Source organism: Bacillus rossius, chromosome 7 (genome assembly GCF_032445375.1).
Source record: "Bacillus rossius redtenbacheri isolate Brsri chromosome 7, Brsri_v3, whole genome shotgun sequence".
NCBI lineage: Eukaryota > Metazoa > Arthropoda > Insecta > Phasmatodea > Bacillidae > Bacillus > Bacillus rossius.
In genome coordinates, this window is record NC_086335.1 from 53,669,311 (window position 1) to 53,690,040 (window position 20,730).

Sequence of the window (20,730 nt, forward strand, 5' to 3'; positions counted from 1 at the left end):
ATGGCAGTTTCTTGGATTTATAAACTTCCCAAAGAACAGGTTTACGCTAATTTGCAAGCTGCGGGAGCAGGATCAGCACCAGGAATTTTAGTGGTCTTTTAGATTTCCAGTGATGGTTTTGATTTTTTTCCTGTGAGGTTATTGTTTTTATAGTTCTTTGCTTTAGTTTGCAACCTTTAGTTATTGATTATTTTGAGAGAGAAGGTTTTGTCTAATACGTTTCGGTCTTGACTTTGGAGCTTGTTTGTTTTGTTTTGGCATACTTAGATCCCGTTTGTTCGGTTTGTGAGTTTAGTTTGTCTTTTCCGTTACTTGTTGGAAAATCCTTCTCTTGTTTTTTTTTTTTTTTTTGAGCGTTGAAATTTTGACTGAGGCTTTGGAGGCAAGTTTTCCTTGTTGCAGGTTTGTTTGTTTGAGTTTGGGCTGGTTTGTTGGATTAGAAGTTTTTGAGAATACTTTGTCTCCAAGTCCAAGGTTTTTTTTTTGACGTTTTAGTTTTTTAAGGTTGCTGTTTAAATTTTTTTTTTGTTCAAGGCGGAGGTTGTGGCCGGCAGGGCCACATTTTTACTTGTAATTTATTTTTGTTGCTGGTCTCTAGTTTTATATGGTTTTTTATTTCACGTATTTTTACGCTTTTTTAATAAATGTTAATTTATCTGTAAATTTTTTTAATTATATTTGTTTCTGTTAATTAGTTATACGCAGTTTGGTAGCTATCGATTATGAGTTTAAGAATATCGATTGTGTTTCACGTAAATACCACTTGGTGAGCGCCCGGCGGTTGGCTGATGACGTCAGACATTCGGCTTGCCGGGAAGAAAAATTCAGCTGGGGCCGGGGTGTGAGTGTGCCGAGCGACCGTCGAGGACAGAGCCATGTGACGGCGCGGACTGGTGTGCCGGACGGCAACGGGCGACGAAGAGTATTGGGCTGGAGGCTCCACGCTGGGTGACAGGGCAATGGATTGCCCTGTGATACTGAACTTATCAAGGTAAAGAGAGGCCGCAATTTTGATTTTTACCCTCGTGGTACTGCAGTGGTTTTTGGCAAACCTAGTGAACTGTGTATTTTCCCATACTAAATTTTATTTGGACGGAACTTTTATTAGCCAGTTTGGTGAAGAGGCCCATTTGTTTCACACGTTGTTCCAGTGTGGGATTTTTTAAAAAGGTCGCCCGTTTGCCTGTAGTTGCCATAAAAGTATAAGTTTGGAAGAAACGAACATTTTGCAATTTGTTTTTGAGACTTTGTCTTCGGAATTTGCATACTTAAAGTTGGCTTTAGCTAATATATCAGCTTGTGCAGTATTATTAAAAGTATGCGATCGGTATTGGACTACATGCGCAGCCTGATGTTGGTTGGTGCGGCCATTCTACGTTTTTATAAAATCATTGGCAAGTTAATAAAGAAGTAAGACTTTGTTTGAAGCTGATGATAAATACTTCTGTGGTAACATGGTTATGTTACGTGAAGAGTTTTTGCTACATTTCCCTTAAAAATAAGATAATTTTTTTTTTGGTCATCGTTCACGCCTTTGTGAATTCGTACCTATGGCCCGGCGTGGCATTAGACTCTGGAGTTGGTGAGGAAGGTCAGGAAGCCAGCGCACGCCTAGGATATTAACTTTGTTTTTTTGGCAAGTCTTTAGCAACGAACATCTGAAGAAAGACTAAACCGTTGATTGAGAGTTTAAGAACTTTATTTAAATAATTTGTTTGTACTTCAGTATTATTTTTGTAGATTTTTTATATATTTGTATTGATTGTCTTGTTTGATTTTTGGTATTAGGGCAGTCAGTAAATTTTGATATTTTATAGTGGCCACGCCTCACGCCCTTATATATTTTTATACTTGTTGTTATCAGTATTTATATTTTTACGATTTTTTAAAGGTTATTGTTAGTATCACAAATGGGGATAAGATGCTGCCATTATTAACGTCAGCTTTTGTAACTAAGCTTGTATGGTTATGTATAGTAAAAATTATTTTTGCAAATTTCTATTTTTTAATAACATACGTCCAAAGTCTTGCCTCTTGTTTGTTTAATGGTTACTCTGCTTTTATATCCTTTGAATTTTTTGGCCTGACCCCTGGGCAGTGGTGTGGGAAATTTATATTGTTTAGCTTTTTATGCCTGGTTTTAATATTTATTTTTTCCCTTCGCGCCCAGAGTGAGTCGGGGACGCAACCCCTCTTCCAATTAAGGAGGAAGAAGGGTTACAACGTTTTGCTACGGAATCACAAATAATACTATATTGATAACAATTATAAATAAAATATGTTATACTTTTAGGGAAAAATAAATTATTTGTAAGACTTATGCGACAAAAAATGTTTAATCGGGTAAATGTAACACGTCATATTTGAAAAATAATTACATTGCAAACTTTGCAAGTTTTTTTGAAAAGATAGCTTATTAAAGTCAATAACATGCTAAGATAGGAAAGTATTTTCTTTTACAGTGTGAATAGTCGTAATTACCCGATTTCAAATTGTTACCGCATTTAAGTCACGCAAAGGTACCCCCCCCCCCCCCAAAGTTGTTTTTATTTTGAATTGTTATTAATAGTAGTGTTACTTATAACTGATTAGCTAAAATTTGTAGTCACAGTATCTAATAATTTGGTACAGGATAAGGATTTAAAAACTTTTGAAAAAAAAAAATGCCTACAACTCGAAAATTACACTATATGAATGTTGGTTTTATGATTCAGAATCGTGATTAATTGGCGTATCTACTGTTCTCAGCTTGCCGTTGAGTAATGGGACACTCTGTAGAGAGGTAAAATTATTAATCTTATTGCCGTCGTCCGGGTTCTCGTGTTCGAGACCGGGCGTGGATCCTAGCGGGAAAACTGGCTCTTAGTGAAATGTGTTCCGGGAGGGGGCCAGGCTAGCTCTGCGTCTAACCAAATTTGGGTTCTGTGGGTGCGTTGCCCCTGCGTGGCCCGCTAGGACCGTCGGTGAAGTTTGCGGTTGGAGGGATCCCTAGCTGTTAACACGTCACAGTCCCTGTGCAGCATAACACGCTGATTCCTGGCTGGGCAGGGAGACTCAACACAATAACACACACGAATTCGGATATTGTACTGTCGGTGACACGTTGTGCACGGAGTGTGCAGATTGGACGTTTAATCGGGTCGAACAGTTACAATTACAGTTTACACTTACACGACGTACATTAAATTATCATACAAAATTACATTGAATTAACACTGAGTGCTCTGACGCACTGTCACTAATTTAAACCCTCACGCCAGTCGAGGTTAAGGGGGAGGTTGATTGGAGGCGGCCAATCCCGAAAATTGCTAATGCGGCGGTATCCGGGTCTACCTGTGTGGACCGCGGCTCGCAGTTAAATTAGATGCAAGTTCTATGCGTAGCTGTCTTCAGTGCCTGTGCACTCGACGTTTAACAAAAAGTCACTTGTAGCGGAAGTCGGCCCGTGCTGTATGGTGAACTGCCCCGCGTAATGTCTAGTGCGGGGAGTTTATAGTTAAGTGGCTGGGTTAGGCCCTACGCTGTAAAAAGGACTGGGGACGCACGGGGAGTATACGCAACGAAAAAAAGGGTTTGGTTTAAATGACTATAGTTACCAGCAATAATATTCAGTGGAGACAAAGGGTGATGACTGCCCGTGGAACGCACATCCGCCCCGGTCCGCGAGTCACTCGGTACTGGCGTTTGCCCTTGGCGCGAAGGAAGGTCTCAGCGTTCTCTCGCGCCAAAGTTTCTAAAGTTCCGTTATTCGGAAGTTATTTTAACAACATGAAACTGAGAGTGGCTCTAAATTCGTACATAAATTATTAATAATTAATCTAATTGGCAGATACTCTCTAAGAATTAGGGTTAACAAATTTACATTTGAATAATAAGAGTCACACAAGAGACTGTTCGTCACTTGTTGACTGCTTCAGTGGCTAGTTACACATAAAAAAATGGGGAGGCAATATTTACGTTACACAACACTATCATTAATTCAGGCTGATGGCCGTAAGGGAGACACTCTCAAACGTAATGACGTAATTTCACACGTGAGTGACTCGGGCACTCCTGCGTTGCACTTTCCTTGGGCGGGGTTTTTGATAAAAATTTGCTTTACTATTAAATTAGGCTTTATTTATAATGAATTGGGGTCTAGGTGTTTGATTAATTTAGACATTGCCCTTGGTTCTACTTGGTCCTCAGGGGCTCGCCTGACTCGAGTGGGCCATGGCTAGGGGTGCATTCCATTAGCGGGGTCGGATACTGGCGGTTGCAGGTCGGGCTTTGGGGTGGCCTTCGGTCGGACGACGTCATTATAACGACATGCACTCTAATATTATTCAATATCAAGAACAATATACCAATTTATAAATGAGGTATTTTTTTGGACCTGCTTGATTAGATTCGGTTGTAGAAGGAATATGATTTAGTCAGGGAAATTTGTTTTGTTAACTATTTCAATAAAAACCTATCATTGCAAAACATCTAATGCGAAACACATATAAACCAGTGTCTTAATTTTTTAGACAGTTAATTTGCTGCTGCTTCTGTCAACAAAACTGTGATTACATTGTTTTGATTACAAAAATAGAAAAAAAATAATACTTTTAGCTTACAACCAATAATATAGTGGTGTTTTAAGTGTAATATGTAGTTACCTGTAGAAGTCATATATTGACATAATTAAATTAAATTTTGTCATAAAATGTAATAACTATCTTCCATACCTTTCCGATTCCAATCCTTAGTATTAGACCTTTTGAACTCGTATCCATTTTTAACTTATATTGTAGCTTTTAATAAAAAAATTGAACTAAATGTCTATTGCAAATTTTTCGGTGTTAGGCCAAATATTTTGTTGAATTGTAATTACATACTAAAGAAAATTTTTTTTTATAGTCAAAGAGCATGTAAATCATCAAGAAGAAAAGAATAAAAAAAAGTATTTTTTGATGAACCAGACCTATCTTCTTTTCTTTTTTTCCGAACACAAATTTTATTTAATCCACAGTGAGGCATGCGTTCACGAGCACTTCTAACACATTCAATTTATTTTCAATCTAAACTATTATTTTCTGAATAGTGTTTTTTTAATTTTAAAATATTTTAATAATTTACATATATTCCTTCCAAGATTGATGTTTTTCAAAGTTATTCGTCCTTGCAGATTGGTTTTAATTGCTCTATATCCCTAATTCACTTCCTCTGATATTTTAACTTCTTTTAAATTAAAATTACACCATTTGATTCGCGTGATAGTACTACTATCTGTTCGGTTTTTTGCATAGCAAATGCACTAACGGTTGCCAAATGCTTGCTAAAATGCATTGAAATCCGTTTCTAGCCTCGGACATGGATAGGTTTATTAGAACGGTTGCTTTTTCGTTACTTACCAAGGGTTCTGTTTCGACACACTCTGCAATACGGTTTGCGAGTTTAGTTACTTTTCTATCCCAACAAGGTAGTGCTTATTCGCTACGTACCTTACCTGAATATCTTGAAGTACCTACCCTCTTTATAGTCAAATAATTTTTGTAGATTGCAAAAACCTGTGATTATTATAAATACAACTTTTTATACATAGGTATGAAGTATAAATTCATTTATCAATAATAAAAGTTTTTAATTAATGGGAGAATACCTGTGCCGAGATAGTTTATAGTAATACATAGCATAATATGTGCGTTTCTTAAGGCTGAGCAATAAAACAATTAAAAAGCTCTGATTTTTCTGTTTTTTCCTTCTACAACATATGTTATAAGTTTTTAATGTTTTTAATTCCTTTTCTTTAAACGTAAAACAAATTAGAAGTACTTATATTAAATTAAATAGTTTTTTGTGTTTCAGTATTCTCTACACATGTTTAATTTGTTAGGGTTTGGTATGTCTTGTCCAAAGCTGCGTTTCTTTGGAAATTGACATTTTCTTTTTCAAAATTCTCGTGACAGCCATCTTGTTTCATTTGAGGAGAGGTAACGAGTAAGGTACTGAAATGTGTTTATATCACGTAGAATTATACTTAATTTGCATTTGGTGAATAATTAAAGATATAATTGCGAACTGCATTCAGTATATTTTATAGGTTAAGTAATAACCAAGGAATTGTAAGTAGTCCTTGCTAAGTGAAGTGTACATTAGATTGCAGAATGAAATGAAAATAAAGTTTTATTGAAAGTGAAATATGTTTTTATGTATGCTGTACTAAATGTTATAGGTGCTTTTTGTTGGTACCTAACAAATACTATGTAATAGTTATTATTTCTGCTTTTATCTTAATCTGACATACTGATTAAATAATCTTGGCCACAGATGCGTACGCTCTGTGAGATGCGGCACAATTAACTTACGGTAGCTTTATATGAAAAATGGTAATTTATTGCATTGGATTATATTTTCATTACGGCTTTTGAAACCTTGCGGTAATAATTATACAGTGGCGAATGATATTTAGGTCAGCGTGACAAGAGTAATTTTTATTTATATATTTATCGTGTAAGAAATTCATTAACTTGGCCCTTTTCTTTCCCCCGCAGAGGAAAAGTGATTTATTAGAACGTTCGTTTTTTAAAAATTTCACAAGGTTACAAACCACAAAAAATTAGATTTCCACAGCAAAACTGTTGTTCGCTAATATCTAAACAGCTGTCCACATGCTAAAATGTTTTCTTTTTCTATAGGTATGTATTATGTGTAGGTAATCTATTTATCAACATCAAAAGCACAATTTACTATTTTGAAATACCCATATTTAATTGGAATATGAACATCGGAAAACTTGGAAGGTATATTTTTCTCAATAGGCTAACAAGATGACATGCCTCCAAACATATATCTGGTAGTGGTTGCAAGTAGCTACTTATTATTTAAAAATTTTTAAAAATGAGTGGTGAGTAGACCTATTACTAATACTGGACTTGGTGATTTGACAGCACAATGTGTAGAATGTAATTTGACAGCAAAATATTGCATTATTGTGGACGTGTGGTTATGTGTTTGACAAACTAAAGTAACAATTAAATATGTAATGGTTCTTTCCATTCTTTACATTACAAATGACAACACTACCAGGATTTTTATCAACTTTTTTAGAGGACCATTAAATTTAACATTCAATTAGAAAACTCTAATTACATGACTGGGTTTTAGAGGTTTCACAATTTTTACCTTTAAATACACAAATAGTATTACCAACACACCATTTTAACAATCTTTCGAAAACAAAAGTCTGACACTTAGAGTAATGTCGTGGCCCCACATGTCTATGTGAATAGAAAATATTTTTAGTTGGATTTTGGTCATGATGGGCAGGTTAATGAAATCATTGAAAAGTGTGAGAGCAAAAAAAAACTTTTAACAGCCAAAAAGTCCTGAACTATAAATTTTTCGTGTTATCTGTATGTTTCTGTATTTATCTTTTTTGACCATTCTTGATTGTAAACCATCAATGTCGTTTTATGTTTATAAATATGTTTTGAATAAATTTTTCTTGTTTTATGGTTGTTTCATAAATTCTTTTCTAAACATTTTGTGCACATACTCTTGTAAGCAATTTACAGAACTGATTAGAAGTGTCTGCCACTTGTGCCATGTCTGAGTGGTTAGGAGTTGAGTAATTCAGTAAAGGCCGTGGTAGCTCTCACCTTTAAGAGCCCTCACAACCATATCAAAGCCACAAAGTGGTTCCTGAATCTCGTTTCGGCCTGAATAGGGCACTGGGATTTTAATGGCAACTTATTATATGCATATATCTTTTGTTATTTGAATCCTTTGTAGCAACAGCATGTAGTACCTAAACAAGAAGTATGGAATACATTGTTTTAATATTGGTAATGATTCTTTATCAATATTTCAAATACTTGAATGAAATAATACATATATGCTGATAATGTCTAGTTTTTACACTACATTTCCCTTGACACTGTCCATGGCAGAAGTCTATGGTAACAAAATTGTAGGCTTTGACACACATTTTTGAAAATGAAATCAGTGCTGTGCATTAAAAAATTTGTAATTTCCATAATTTTTTTCTAACCTTCCATTTTTTGCACTTTTAATTATTACGCCCCCTCAAAAACTGGGGCCGTGGGTAAATGCCCTGTTGATCATTAAATTTAAAGCTTCAGTGGAGGGTGTTTGATCCGGCATCCTATGGCTCTGCACATTCTCACTAAAATCCTGAAAGTCCCAAAAAAGTAATGAAATTGAAGGACTGGTCAGGAAGAACTCCCTAAATAAACTAAATAGTGCTGGAAGTCACTTAACATTACTTTCCAGCATTGTTTTAATAACTTACATTTAGTTTTTTGACGCCTTAACTTCATAGCATGTGGATGTTATTTCTCTTTATGTATCTTCATATTCTCTTTATATCTATCATTATTTCTAATTTTAAAATTAACACTTTTCTGTGAATTGTAGAAAATTTTCTATTACTTTTGCTCATTTAAAATTTTGTTTGAATATGTAGGTTTAAATATACCCCTTTGATAAAAAAAAGTTCATGTTCATATGTTGCAGCTTTTCTGTAACAAAATTCAGAAAATATCTTTTTGATCACTAAATTCAACCGGCTTTCTTATTTACACTGAAAACAACGTTTGTCAATGCTTACTGGTTTCTGAGCAATCACTGTTTGTAGGTTACATTATAATACGTGCATTCGTGCGGCTGTTGCCATTTTTTGAAATAGTTTGGATGGTTGATTGGGTTAGGCCACATTAAAAATACTGTGAAATCTTATGAACAGTTTGTTAGGTGTGGATAGTTACATCTTAAATTGATAATTCCTGAGTAACCATTAAAAATATTGTACAGTATTTTCAATGTAGCTATAAGTATACTAACTTAATGAACCATCCACATAATTTGACTTAAGTTCTCCAAATCACTTACACACATACCCACATGTGAAAGCAAAAAATGGCGGCAGCTACGTCAGTGCACAGGTAATGTAATTAAGCTAAGCTATAAACTGTGATTTCTCATAAATCAGTAGGAATTTAGAAATGCTGGTTTTTAGGGTAAATACAGGAATGTCTCTAGGTTTTGAAAAAAGAGTAATTTTGGAATTTTATGATTAATTTATAGAAAAGCTGTGATGTATGAATTTTACAAAAAAAATTGTAGGAAAATTTTGTTTTAAATTTCTTTAAAAGTTCTGAATTAATTAACTAGTTTGCTTATTTGTAGACACCCTGATTTTGTAATTTGGTGACAATTGAGCCACATTCAGATCTATTCTGGTTGATTCCGGCTGTTTCCCTTGGCCACCAGGTTGCATTACTGCACTGCCAGAATTTTTAGTTCACTCAAAGAGAACTTGATCATGGATGCAATGTTTTATGAAATAGTTTGTGAAACAGTAATGCTCTTTTGTATATTTTTCTTTCTGTACAGAAGTTTATTACAGCTTGTTTTAAATAGCTTTGTACCTTATATAATTTTTTTAAATTTGGTATTTACATTTAAACTATATTGACATTCAATCTGGCAAAATTGCTAATCTATCATGGTCATTGTCCAGATTGTGCCGGATTAAAGACTTTTCATTGTATTTAATTATAAAATCATAAATCTAGTTTAATACCATGTTTGAAAAGTTTAGTTTGAATATAATAGCATTTCTGAATGGAGTTAAAAGATATTTTTAATAAATGACTTTAATTTTTGATGTAAATTGTCGTAAATATTTATTAAAGAATAGGAAATTAGTACAGCAGCATTTTTCAGTTTCTCGTTGGATTCTTAACAACTTAATAAATAATAGTAGAGATGACGACAAGGTTCATGGAAATTGTGGGATAAAAGTCATGCCTGTAGTAAACTGATTAGATTCTAGTCCACGACTAAACCCCAAAAATGTTTTCATCCTGTGTAACTCTTCAAATAATGTACGAGCTGCTGAGTAACGTGCAGTGCACCAGACAACTGGCTGAGTGACACTGCACTAGGGGCATTCCATGCCAGATCATACAGGGGTATCCACCCCACTACCTATCTCAGATTTGGATGAAATTTTAAAAATAAAGGGTAAAATTCTTGCATCACTGCTTTTCCGTAAATTAATAATGATATTCGAAAAAACATTTTTTTTATACTAATGGTGTTCCTCTATTTACCCTTGTAAACAGTGTTTCTGAATTTTCTACTGGTGTCTGAGAAATTACTGTTTGTAGGTCACATTAAATAGCCTATGCAGTGAAGAGGCCATCGTTATGTTGGGCTTTGTGTTGCCGATTCTGTTGTTTTCCATATGTAAGAATGTGTATATTTTACATTTAGATATTGTGATGCAATGGAATGTAAATAATAATTTAAAAAAAAATTTACATGATTTCCCTACTGTGCATCCATACCCAAGCGTCAACACTAGACAGGGATATTTTTAGCAGAAACATGCAACATTAATAGGCTCTAATATGACTGTCGTAACGTAAGTGTAACGATGACATCGTACTCAACTAAGATGGCGGGCGTAACAAAACATGCAACATGTATATAATCCAAGATGGGGACCATTACGATAAATGCAACTGTGGTTTTTAAGTAATATTTTATTATTTTTTTACTATTAAATTCGATAGTTAATTTTTTTTTAATGATTTTTAAAAAAAATCCCGTTTTTTTTTTAACATAAAAATTATGGATTTTCAAGATGGCGGACATGATGTCACACTAGGTGACAAAATATATACTTTGAAAAAAGTGAGGGGAGTCAGTCTGCCAGCGGCTTCCTTGGAGGAAGGTTTGGTCGCCATTTTTATTTTATTTTTGCCCTCACTGGGTTCGAACCAATGATTGGAACTCCATGTTGTAAATTTATTTTTTTTAAATATTTTTATTAAAATGTTATTAATTGCCATTTTCTATAAATTTAAAAAAAAAATTCATTAAAATCGGATAATAAATAAAGTTTTGCAAGATGGCGGTCGTAACGGAAATTGCAAAGGTGACGTCATATGCCATGATGACATAATCCATGATGACATCAGAGGCTTATAGGATGCTGTAGACATGGCTAACCTGCCTCAAAATTTAAACTGGAAAAAAATATAAGATCTGATTTATGCAAGCAGTTAAAAAAAAATATATATATATAATTAGTAGCAAATTACTGTACAAGAATTAACATTATTTAAGAATTAATGCTGCAAATTTATTTTTATTTAATTTTAATATCTGAACTTAAAATGTATAAGATTGGTTTGAGAAAGAGATGTCTGTGTGTGGCTTAAAAAAGTCAGTAATCCTTTTGATTCTATAAACAGATTAGCCTATGTATCTTTTTCAGTAATGAATGTTTCAGCGGTATTTAGGAAGGAGTATACTTTCTGAAGTTTTTTGCTGTTTTTATATGCTTATTTGTTCTCTGTAGTGTCATGCCCAGTCATTTTGTTGGAAAGAATCATTTAAATTCATTAACTTCTCTTTGTGCTAAGTATTTTTGCGTAACTTAGTCTGTTTTGGTAACTTATTAAAAAACAGAAGATTAATATGTATGGCAGTGTGTTAACTATTAGTTAAAATATCTTATCTGCTTCTGAAACAGGGTAGCTGACATTTCAGAGAACATCTTAATCTGGTTTTCATAATATCTTTATGAAAAGTAAAGGAATATAATTTATTTTAATAGTATAACTTAGATATTATAGCAGTATTTAGAAAGTACAGTAGTAAGCAAGTATTAAGTATTAGGTAGTTAAAAATTACAGCAATTCCATGGTGCTTCAACAAGGGTTTTATTGTGTGAATAGAAGAACATAATGTATTAGTTTTACTGTTTGTGTTCTTTTATAATAGATGTCCTCATTGGTTCCAGACTTTGCTGCTATTTCAGATTTTGTATGCATTTGCAGGCACCCAATGGCTATTTATTGCATAGATCCAAAAGTGTACTCTTTCTTCAGTTGATATAGATACTTGCTTTTAATTTTTACAATGATGGATAATGGAGAATGCACTCATTGGGAAAACGAGATTGTTGGAAATACCTGTGTGTGGACACTTTAATTACACCACGTAGTTTTTCATTTTAGGTGGGCGGTTGTGGGCGCTCTCCACCCCCTAGCGATGGTGTATCGTGGCTTCGCCGCGGCTGGAGGCGGGGACCAGCCGATCATGTCCAGGGACTATCATAGTGCAGGTGAACATGGTGAGGACTTGGTAGAGGGCCCCCGGTCGCGGGACGATAGCGATACCCGCAGCGTCGACTCGGTGCCGTACCGTCGAGGTGGCAGGCGAGAGGAAGACGAGGGACCCACCCGCGAGAGGCGGCCATTTCGGTCCAGGTCCGGGGAATCGCGAGATGAACGACCTAGGTACCCGGACGGCCCCCGGCGCGTGGACAGGCCTCCAGGCGGTCCTCGCATGCGAACTAATCGCAACGATGACAGGTACTCGGAGAGGCCTAGGTCTTCGAGGTACAGAGACGAAGATGACTACGATTACAGAGAGAACTCTCGGTACACAAGTAGGAAAGAGCCAAGGAACATTAGGTCTAGATCACGCTCGCAAGATGAACCAGATGATTATCCACGGTACAGGGATAGGAAAGATGGTCCACGTTACCCTGTCGATGATGAAGGCCGCTACCCGGAGACTGGGCGGTATCGATCGCGGGGCACCTGGATCGGCAATTCCAGCAGGTACGATGCGGACGATGGCGGTACATCTGTTCCGGAGGAGCCCGCGGTCAAGAACATATACCAGAATGATGGAAGTTTCCTAGAAATGTTCAAGAAGATGCAGGAAGCTCAAAATCCAAAATCTGAAGAAGGTGCAAGTGCTAGCACTTCGGAAACGGATGGTGCGGGAAAATCGGACGAGCAATCCTCTGCCGCGGTACCTAAGAAGCCAATAATATCTATGGTGGGGAAGCGTAGAGGGGGGCGTGTCCTGCCCACCGGCATGGTGAAGAAACTGAAACGGGAAGAAGACGAAGAGAAGCCGACCAATGCTTGGTCGATATACATGGCTGAAGTACGCAAGTACAAGGAAGCTTCATGTGAGGAAGAAGGCAAAACAAGGCCTCTTGTTAAGTAAAGTTACATCCAAAATGTTCTTTACAGGAAATGATGTAAGCAGTAAGATTTGTAAATAACAGATTGTAAAGTTTTAATGTCGTTAGTGTGTTTTGTAGTGCTGGGCCGACATTGTATTCATCTCCCGTTTGTAAATCCTCATGATTAATGCTATTATTTTTTGCATTATGATATAGTTCTTTTCATTTGAGGTAGTAGTTCACATTTCCCATTTTTTATTGTCGGTGTAATGTATAGAAAGCCCTAATATCTGACTTTAAATAAAATTTATCTCATAACCAAAAAGGCTAGAAGAAATGTCTTGACTGCAAGCAAGTTGTGGTAGACTTTAAATTATATTATGTCAAGACATTTGGTTAAAATAATTGAGTGTTCTGAATAATATTAAAATTGGGAGGAAGAATATTTCATATGATGTTTGCCAGGCGGTAGCTTTTTTTTTTTTTTTAAGTTTATAAACTTAATGTGATAAAAGTTGTAATTTTTTTCTATCATGCTTGTAAATATAAAGGTTTATGTCCGTAGCAACAGTATTCAGTTTGTACTGTATTTAGTACCATGTGAAGTGTTTCCCAAGTCTGAGAAAACATTTTGCTGAAGACTTGGAGTTTAAAAATGGATTGAATTCAATTGAAAGCAATGCTTTGTTGTTCACATTGAAAAAAAAAATGCTAATGATGTTAATAACTATTGTTTTTTCTATTGTGAAGATAAAGGTGAAATTTTTTTTTAGATTCTTTTTCATATAACTGTAGAATGTTTTGCATAAGCATTTTGCAACATCCAGAAATTTTATTTGCAATGGGCATCATGATGATTTGATTACAAATAGGTTCTTGGTCAAATGCATGATTTATAAAAAAAAATGATTAAGTTGTTTATGTGAATATAATTGGTTAACTTCTGTATATTTACATAAAATACACAAAATTATGTTTTGACATTGATGTTATTGAATTTTTTTCTCTTTACTGCTTAAAAAATTAATGGGCTTCCTATAAAAGCTATATGGTAATTGAAATTTTTGCACCAGGCCAATATAATTACCACAGTGTACCGTAATGATAATTCATATTTGGAGGTCCAAGTATGCTTCAGCTTCACTGTGTTTATATTGGACTGATGGTTTTTTTCCAAGCTGTGCAATTGCAATTGGGTTCTTGAAATTTTTCACACGTCATTTATTTAGCAGTTGCGTCTTGTGGCATGCAAATAAGTGCCTTTATTTTTGTTTAGTTCTGACATCATTCAATTTCTGCTTTACTTAGCTGTTTTTCAAAACATAATTTTGGTGTGAATTTGTTTTAGTATCAATGGAGAATTCTTAAAAGTTAAATAGACAAGAAGTTTTTGTATGTTTCAGTATCAGAAACTGTAGTTTATGCCTGTCCTTTTAATTACATGTTATAATTTTTCCAATTTTAAATTCAGGGCTGTGCAGAAGTTATTTTTTTTCTTTTTGCTTTGGTAAATCTTCTTGAGGGAAAGAATTATTTGTCAGAATGACCACAAATTATTTTCAATGAGGTGAGTTATACCGAGTGAAATAATAATATAGGGACAAGTAAAGTCCATTGCTAGCATTTTCTTCCGACAAAAGACGTTTTATCATGCAAATATTAACTTATTTTGGTAGGCATATGTTTGAAGATTTAAATGACTTAACTTGAATTGCATATACAACTGATTTTTCCTCCAGGATAAGCATTAATACCAAGTTCCGCTGACGGATTATTTGTGTGTGACAGGACAGGGAATCTTGTTAATTCAGATCTGGAAAACCTGGAAAAGTCAGGGAATTTTATAATTCCATGCTTTTAGAATCTTAAGCTAATGGTAATGTGTTATTCTTGCCAAATGCTGTGTTTTTTCACTTTGCATATAATGTTGAAAGGTTAATGTTTCAACAGCTACGCACCATAGCATGAGCATTATCTAGGCCAGTGTACGTAAAAAATTACAGAACAGAAGGGCATAGATGGGGCAAAAAAATGGCTTCTGTTAAAAAAATGTAAGCTAGTTTGCTTAAATCATGGCCGAAAACCATGTGGATGTCAGATCTTGCAGCACAACTTTTGATATGTTTCGTAGGTTCTTTTTTCATGTAAACGAAAAGAATTATGTATTGATTCAAATAAACTATTAGACATTTTAATGGATTAGAAAGGGAGAAAGTTAATATACAAATAATCTCTATTTTGTAATGTGAAACCATTTCATGGCTCTAAAAAATACTTTGTAGGTGTGTTAAGTGATAAGAAGGCCCATGATGTCCGATATGCGTGAAAGTCAAATAATTTTCTATCCGACAGTTTTTAAGTTTTGTTAAACATGAGCTAGATGAGTGTTTGGCAAATGAGATAGACAAATGTTAGAATAGGTGTAAAACATAACTAGAAATGCAAAATTATAATTTACATCCAAGAAAATTTGTGCATAAATTTTTTATATTGTAAATTTTAGGAACATTAAATTCAGGTCTTCAGGAAAATAATGTACATTTTAAACTTTTTTTTTTTATTGTTTGTCTGCAGGTAGTGAGTTTTCTAGACTTAGGTGTACAAAGTTTCGCATCTTTCCCCAGCTTCTTTTAAGCTTAAGATTGTTCTAAAAAACTGATAAATCAGTACAGCAATGATTACTACTACTACAAGAAATATAAGCATCAGTGATGGCTTTTTCTCAGATTAGATAGAATAATTTAAATTTATTATTACCACTTGTAATTAAAATATTTAATAAGTTCACTGCATCTGTCAAGATACTGTGATTTTTCAATTGTGGTAGTACTGCTGCCATTGTAGAGTTGATTACTAATGATTGATCATCATAAATTTCCTACACTTTACACAAAAGTGAACACAAAAGTAAACCTCAAGCTTAGAGTAATGATGACTGGGCGAATATTGGTCGTTTGAACTGACAAAATCATCGACCTGGCATGTAATGTGTGTTTATTTTAATTTACTGGGGACTATTCACAAAACATTAAATATCTTCTGTATTAAAACTTTTGCTTACGTGGTGCTGTGAGATTTCGTAATTATGATCCCGCTTTGTGCAGCAAAACTTTGTTTGCCAGTAAAAAATGAAAATAGACATATAGTTTCCCGCATGAGGCAGGGTCTGCATGGATGGACTGGGGCTGACTCTTTGGAGCCATCAGTCCTACTCGGACAGACCCGTCACTCATGTTTGCCAGGAAACATAAAAAAAAAAAAGTTTCTAAACCATATGCATCACAAACATATTTAGAGGTTTAATGAAAATGAGTTTTGCTTTAAGTTTATTAAAGTTAATCTTGGAAGCATTTCAAATTTAAAAGGTTTTCCATTTCCATAGTTCTGTGGGAGGTCATGTTTCAGATAATTCTAGTTTTGAAAATTTTCATGTTGTCCATTGTACTGTGACATGAATAAACGAAACTGGCACATATATATTTTTTATATGATTTATAATTGTAAAAGTTAGTTTCATAGAAGTGTGTTCATTAATTTTTGGTGAGGGCAGTGATAATGAATGTTTGGTTTTCTTTAGTTGTGCAGTTTGTATGCTTTCAATTTAAATGAAAAACTAGACAAACATTTTTATTATTGGCACTTGTTTACGTGCATTAAGTTGATAACATTTGTGTGTTATGTGGTGAATCACATTAATGTTTTATGAAATGCCATCCATGCGGATACATCTAATGCTAATTTTTTTTCATTTAGTTACTGGATCTTATTAGGTGTCAGTTTATTTCATGTAAATGTGTGATAGTGAAGTGGGTCAATTTAGGATGTTATATTTTTTTAAGTCTTGGGGATAATGTATTGCTAATGCATTAATTTTAGTTTGAAAATTAAAGATGTAAATGTATGAATAAATATTAATAGGGATATTTTAAATTATTTAAATCAGCGAGTATTGAAAGATATGTCCAGAATAAAAAATTTAGTTAAAAGTAATGATTTGTTAAATGGTGATATTAATTTTGTGGGTTAGTGGGCAGAAAAGTTTTTGAAAAAATTTTTAAGTCATGTGTACATACAATATTTACCAAAATAAGCAGTGCCCTCAAATAAGCTTGTCACCCCTGATATCGCAAAGCAAGGAAGATAGTCGCAACTCAGTTCTATAACTTTTTTTTTTTAAATCTGAGATGTGTGCGGTATTTTTGGTAACCTAACAACCTAAACATCATTAACGTTTTGAACGAAAATATGGCTGCCTTTTTTTTATTTGCTGGAAAATGTTTCAAATTATCTATTTTCCAATATTAACAACCAGTACACTATGTTAAAGTGCTTTATATTGTGTTAAAAAACTTAACTGTATAGTGGTGAAAATCATAACTTCAGTTTCTATTGTGAAAAATACACACAAGCACACATCTGCATGTGACAGCCATTCTAATTTCATTGCTACCAAGATAATTCAACACTACAAAAAAATTTTCTCAATAGTATTTGTTGTTTAGGTAATCCTTGCACCAATTAAAAAAAAAACAAGCTTTGGAATCATATTTCAAGTTTTTATTAAATATTTATTCTGGACTTGCATAATTATCCCAAATGATAAATTGTCTATAAATATTTCTGTGAAAATAATACCATTCTTGGTACCTTTGTTGACATCTACCAGTTATTTTTTTCAGCACACTATTTTTGTCTCGAGGTTTAATGTTTTAATGTTCCCATTAAAATTATTTATCAGATAGTAAATATTTTGTATATGCATTAACTGTGAATGATAAAATGTTTACTGTGATGCGAGGAAAAAAGCACCATGAATGTAAAATGGTTGACTGAAGTTGTTTTGTTTACTGCAGTGTAGTGCCACTAATGTCTCGGCCAAGAGCTCAATGCTTCGTTACAAAGATTATAAACAAAATAAATCGGGAAACTGCTGAAGACGCGGACCCAACACATTCTCTCCTTGCAAATATAATGTTATTGCATTACCATCACTCAAAAACAAATCTTATTTTTTTCCTCCATTCACGTATAAAACTTTCTTCCAGTAGCATGATTTTCCATTTCCTAATTTTGAATCATTTTAATTTCTTTTAGCGACTTCAGATAATCACTACTGCAAACCTTTGATAACCATTGTAACATCTTACAAAAAAAAAAACACTCGCAAGATGTCCATTGTCAGTAAGCAACAGCAGGTTAACTCACCTTGAAACTTGTCAGAACTCATGCTATTTAGCTTTGAAAATTTTTGAATAAGCAGTGCACCTTGCTTTTTCAACACACAGTTACGAAAAATTGTGTACGGATTATTCGGGTAAATACGGCATTAGTGCAAATGGACTAAATGTAACAAAGATTGAACTGCCATTTAAAATTGTTCATATTGTTATGCTGATTGAATATATACTGTATAATTTTAGTGGTTAATGTATATTTACGAAATTTATTTGAAGACAGCAAGCATTTTCCCTCTTGAAACTAGAAATATAGAATTTTATAAGTAATGGAGTTGTCTTACTGTGCCACCTGAAGTGATAAACAGTAACATAACATATAGCAAAATGTGTCCCACACGAAATAAAAGTTATTTCAAAGTAATTACACTATGTCTTCATAAAATTTAGTTTGCAGTTATAACTATATGTAGCAGCACCAAAATTTATTTTAAAAATCTGCAATAATGTAATTTACTCTTAAGTGGTATATTATTGTATCTAATACTGTAAAAATAATTGTAAACTTTGCCCTCAGTTTTTCCAAAACTTAAGCAATTAGTATCTCCATGATATACTTAATGAGTAGGGTAATACTAATTACTGAAGATGTGGTTGTTTAAAATTTTAATCACACCCAAGGGTGCAAGAAAGCAGGATTTTCAGAGTGACCTACGGAACCTGAGGTCCAATGGTATTGCGCGTGGTTAACCAACACATGTACTAGGCAGTCTATACCTATGCAAATAGCGGAGGACTTAATAATGTTTAAAAAAATTTCCCTATAGAACAGTTTTGGCTTTACTATGTGTGCCAGGTAATTTGTTTCTTAACTTTGTGCAAAATTTGCTATCGACCTATGATTCACCGGCCAAATATGCCCAGATAAGTTCTCTACGGAATACAGAATGTTCTTTACAGACCATTTGCACGTTTTTATCAAAACGTTCAAGTTAGGCAGTCCTTGAGGTTAAATTTCAAATTTCAAGCAGCATTTTTAGTTTGTTAATAATGTATGGCCAATTAATTGGTTTTTGTTCGTTCTTGCACACATTATTAGTGTTGTACTTTAAACATGCTTACTGAATTGCTTTTAAAGTTCTTCATAACAGCTCCCAATTTCTTTTTCTTTTTTTTTGCTTAGCCATTATGGATGAGCTTGTTAAAAAGAGTTCTTTTGTTTATGGTCTGCTTGTTTTTTCACTGTCCACTAAGGCTATGTATTTGTTTACAATTAGTCATATCAGCAGTAAACCGGTTTACAAAATTTAGTCCAACTTCTTGAAGGATATCTTTGTAAAAATCAGCCCAACTTCTTTGCATTTCTGAAGTTTCAAAATAATTTAAGTGTATCATTTATAGCAAGGCCATCAGGAGGTGGGTTGGAAAGTTTGTAGCCGTGTTCATTGCAGTCTAGTATGTATATTCATGATTTGACAGTCAGCTCATATAGCAAAAAAAAAAAAAAAAACTGTAGGCTTCATAATTTTTTATTAGCTACAACTCTGGTATGTAAAATTTGAAATAAGCCCAATGTCTGCCATTTACCAGAATGAGAAAATCCACAGTTGGAACTTTGATAATACTTTTATCTTTTGCTGTTAAAAGTCTGGAAATCTTATATAGGAATGTTTTCCTTCCAAAATGTTATGTAATAGTACAAACTGTAGGTGGCACTGTGCTTGTGATTGAACTAATTTCCCTCAAATATGTAAATGTAATTTTTGTGACAAAAGTTTACCAGTTGTTAGCTTAGTGGTTTCAGTGTGTGGCATTGATTCTATGCAGAGACCAAGTTAGTGTTTTTTATTCAAGTATGATTTCTTATGAGGCTGTCTGGACATGTTTCACAAAAGGTGGAAAATGTTTGTGTAGTTACATGGAAAAAATCATAGTTATTAATGAGCAGCATTTTACTCATTATTCTGAAATTGTTTTATTTCAAGATCTTGGAAGAAGAAACTTGTAAAGAATGTTACAAATGTTTTAGCCAGATGAAGTTACAATTTTTTCAGTTATTTTATTTTTGTAATGTAATGAAAATTTGTAAATATGTACAAAATTTTTGTATTGTTTTCTTATGTTTATTTTTTTATGAATTATGATTATTTGATATAATTTATATGGACTTAAACAGCTTACATCATTTCCTCATGTCTAGAATAACGTGGTAGTGACTATATGTGTTTGGAGGAAGCAAGCTTTTTTTTTGTGTGCAAAATCGATTAGTGTTAAATAACTTTTATTTTAAATGTTGAGTGAATAATTTGTGTGGAACATCAGCTACTGCCATACGCCAAAATGCTGGTGACTAAAAGAAATATTCCAAATTGAAAAGACAGTTGAATGAAATTTAATAAGACTTGACCTGCTAGCTAGTGGAAACTTTCTTCTGTGGATGAATACTAGTTACTTGTGAGGTAAGTGTTTAAATTTAAAAATTGTAGAAGGTAAATGGTGCTATCTATACTATCCATCATTGTAAAAAAAAAAAGATCTTTAGAAAGTGGTTTTGACAGTAATTAATTTATA

General features: G+C 33.8%; 2 protein-coding genes across 13 annotated transcripts in view; one reads left to right on the forward strand and one right to left on the reverse strand.

Annotated features, from left to right (window-relative positions):
• LOC134534457 (L-threonine ammonia-lyase-like) overlaps positions 1-4,882 on the reverse strand; it is a 31,016-nt gene extending 26,134 nt beyond the window's left edge. The window contains exon 1 of the mRNA XM_063372926.1: positions 4,713-4,882. Coding sequence (XP_063228996.1) covers positions 4,713-4,760 — 48 coding nt within the window. The 5' untranslated portion in view covers positions 4,761-4,882. The remainder of the gene's footprint in view (positions 1-4,712) is intronic.
• A 987-nt stretch (positions 4,883-5,869) lies between these two features.
• LOC134534034 (cytochrome c oxidase subunit 6B1) overlaps positions 5,870-20,730 on the forward strand; it is a 34,342-nt gene continuing 19,481 nt past the window's right edge. Inside the window, exons 1-2 of one of the 12 annotated variants that reach the window (XR_010075433.1) lie at positions 5,876-5,969; positions 12,021-20,618. The gene's annotated coding sequence lies outside the window, so the exon portion shown is untranslated. Of the gene's footprint in view, positions 6,090-12,020; positions 20,619-20,730 lie in introns of all 12 variants that reach the window. The other 11 variants (XR_010075434.1, XM_063371980.1, XM_063371988.1 and 8 more) reach the window with 11 other exon arrangements.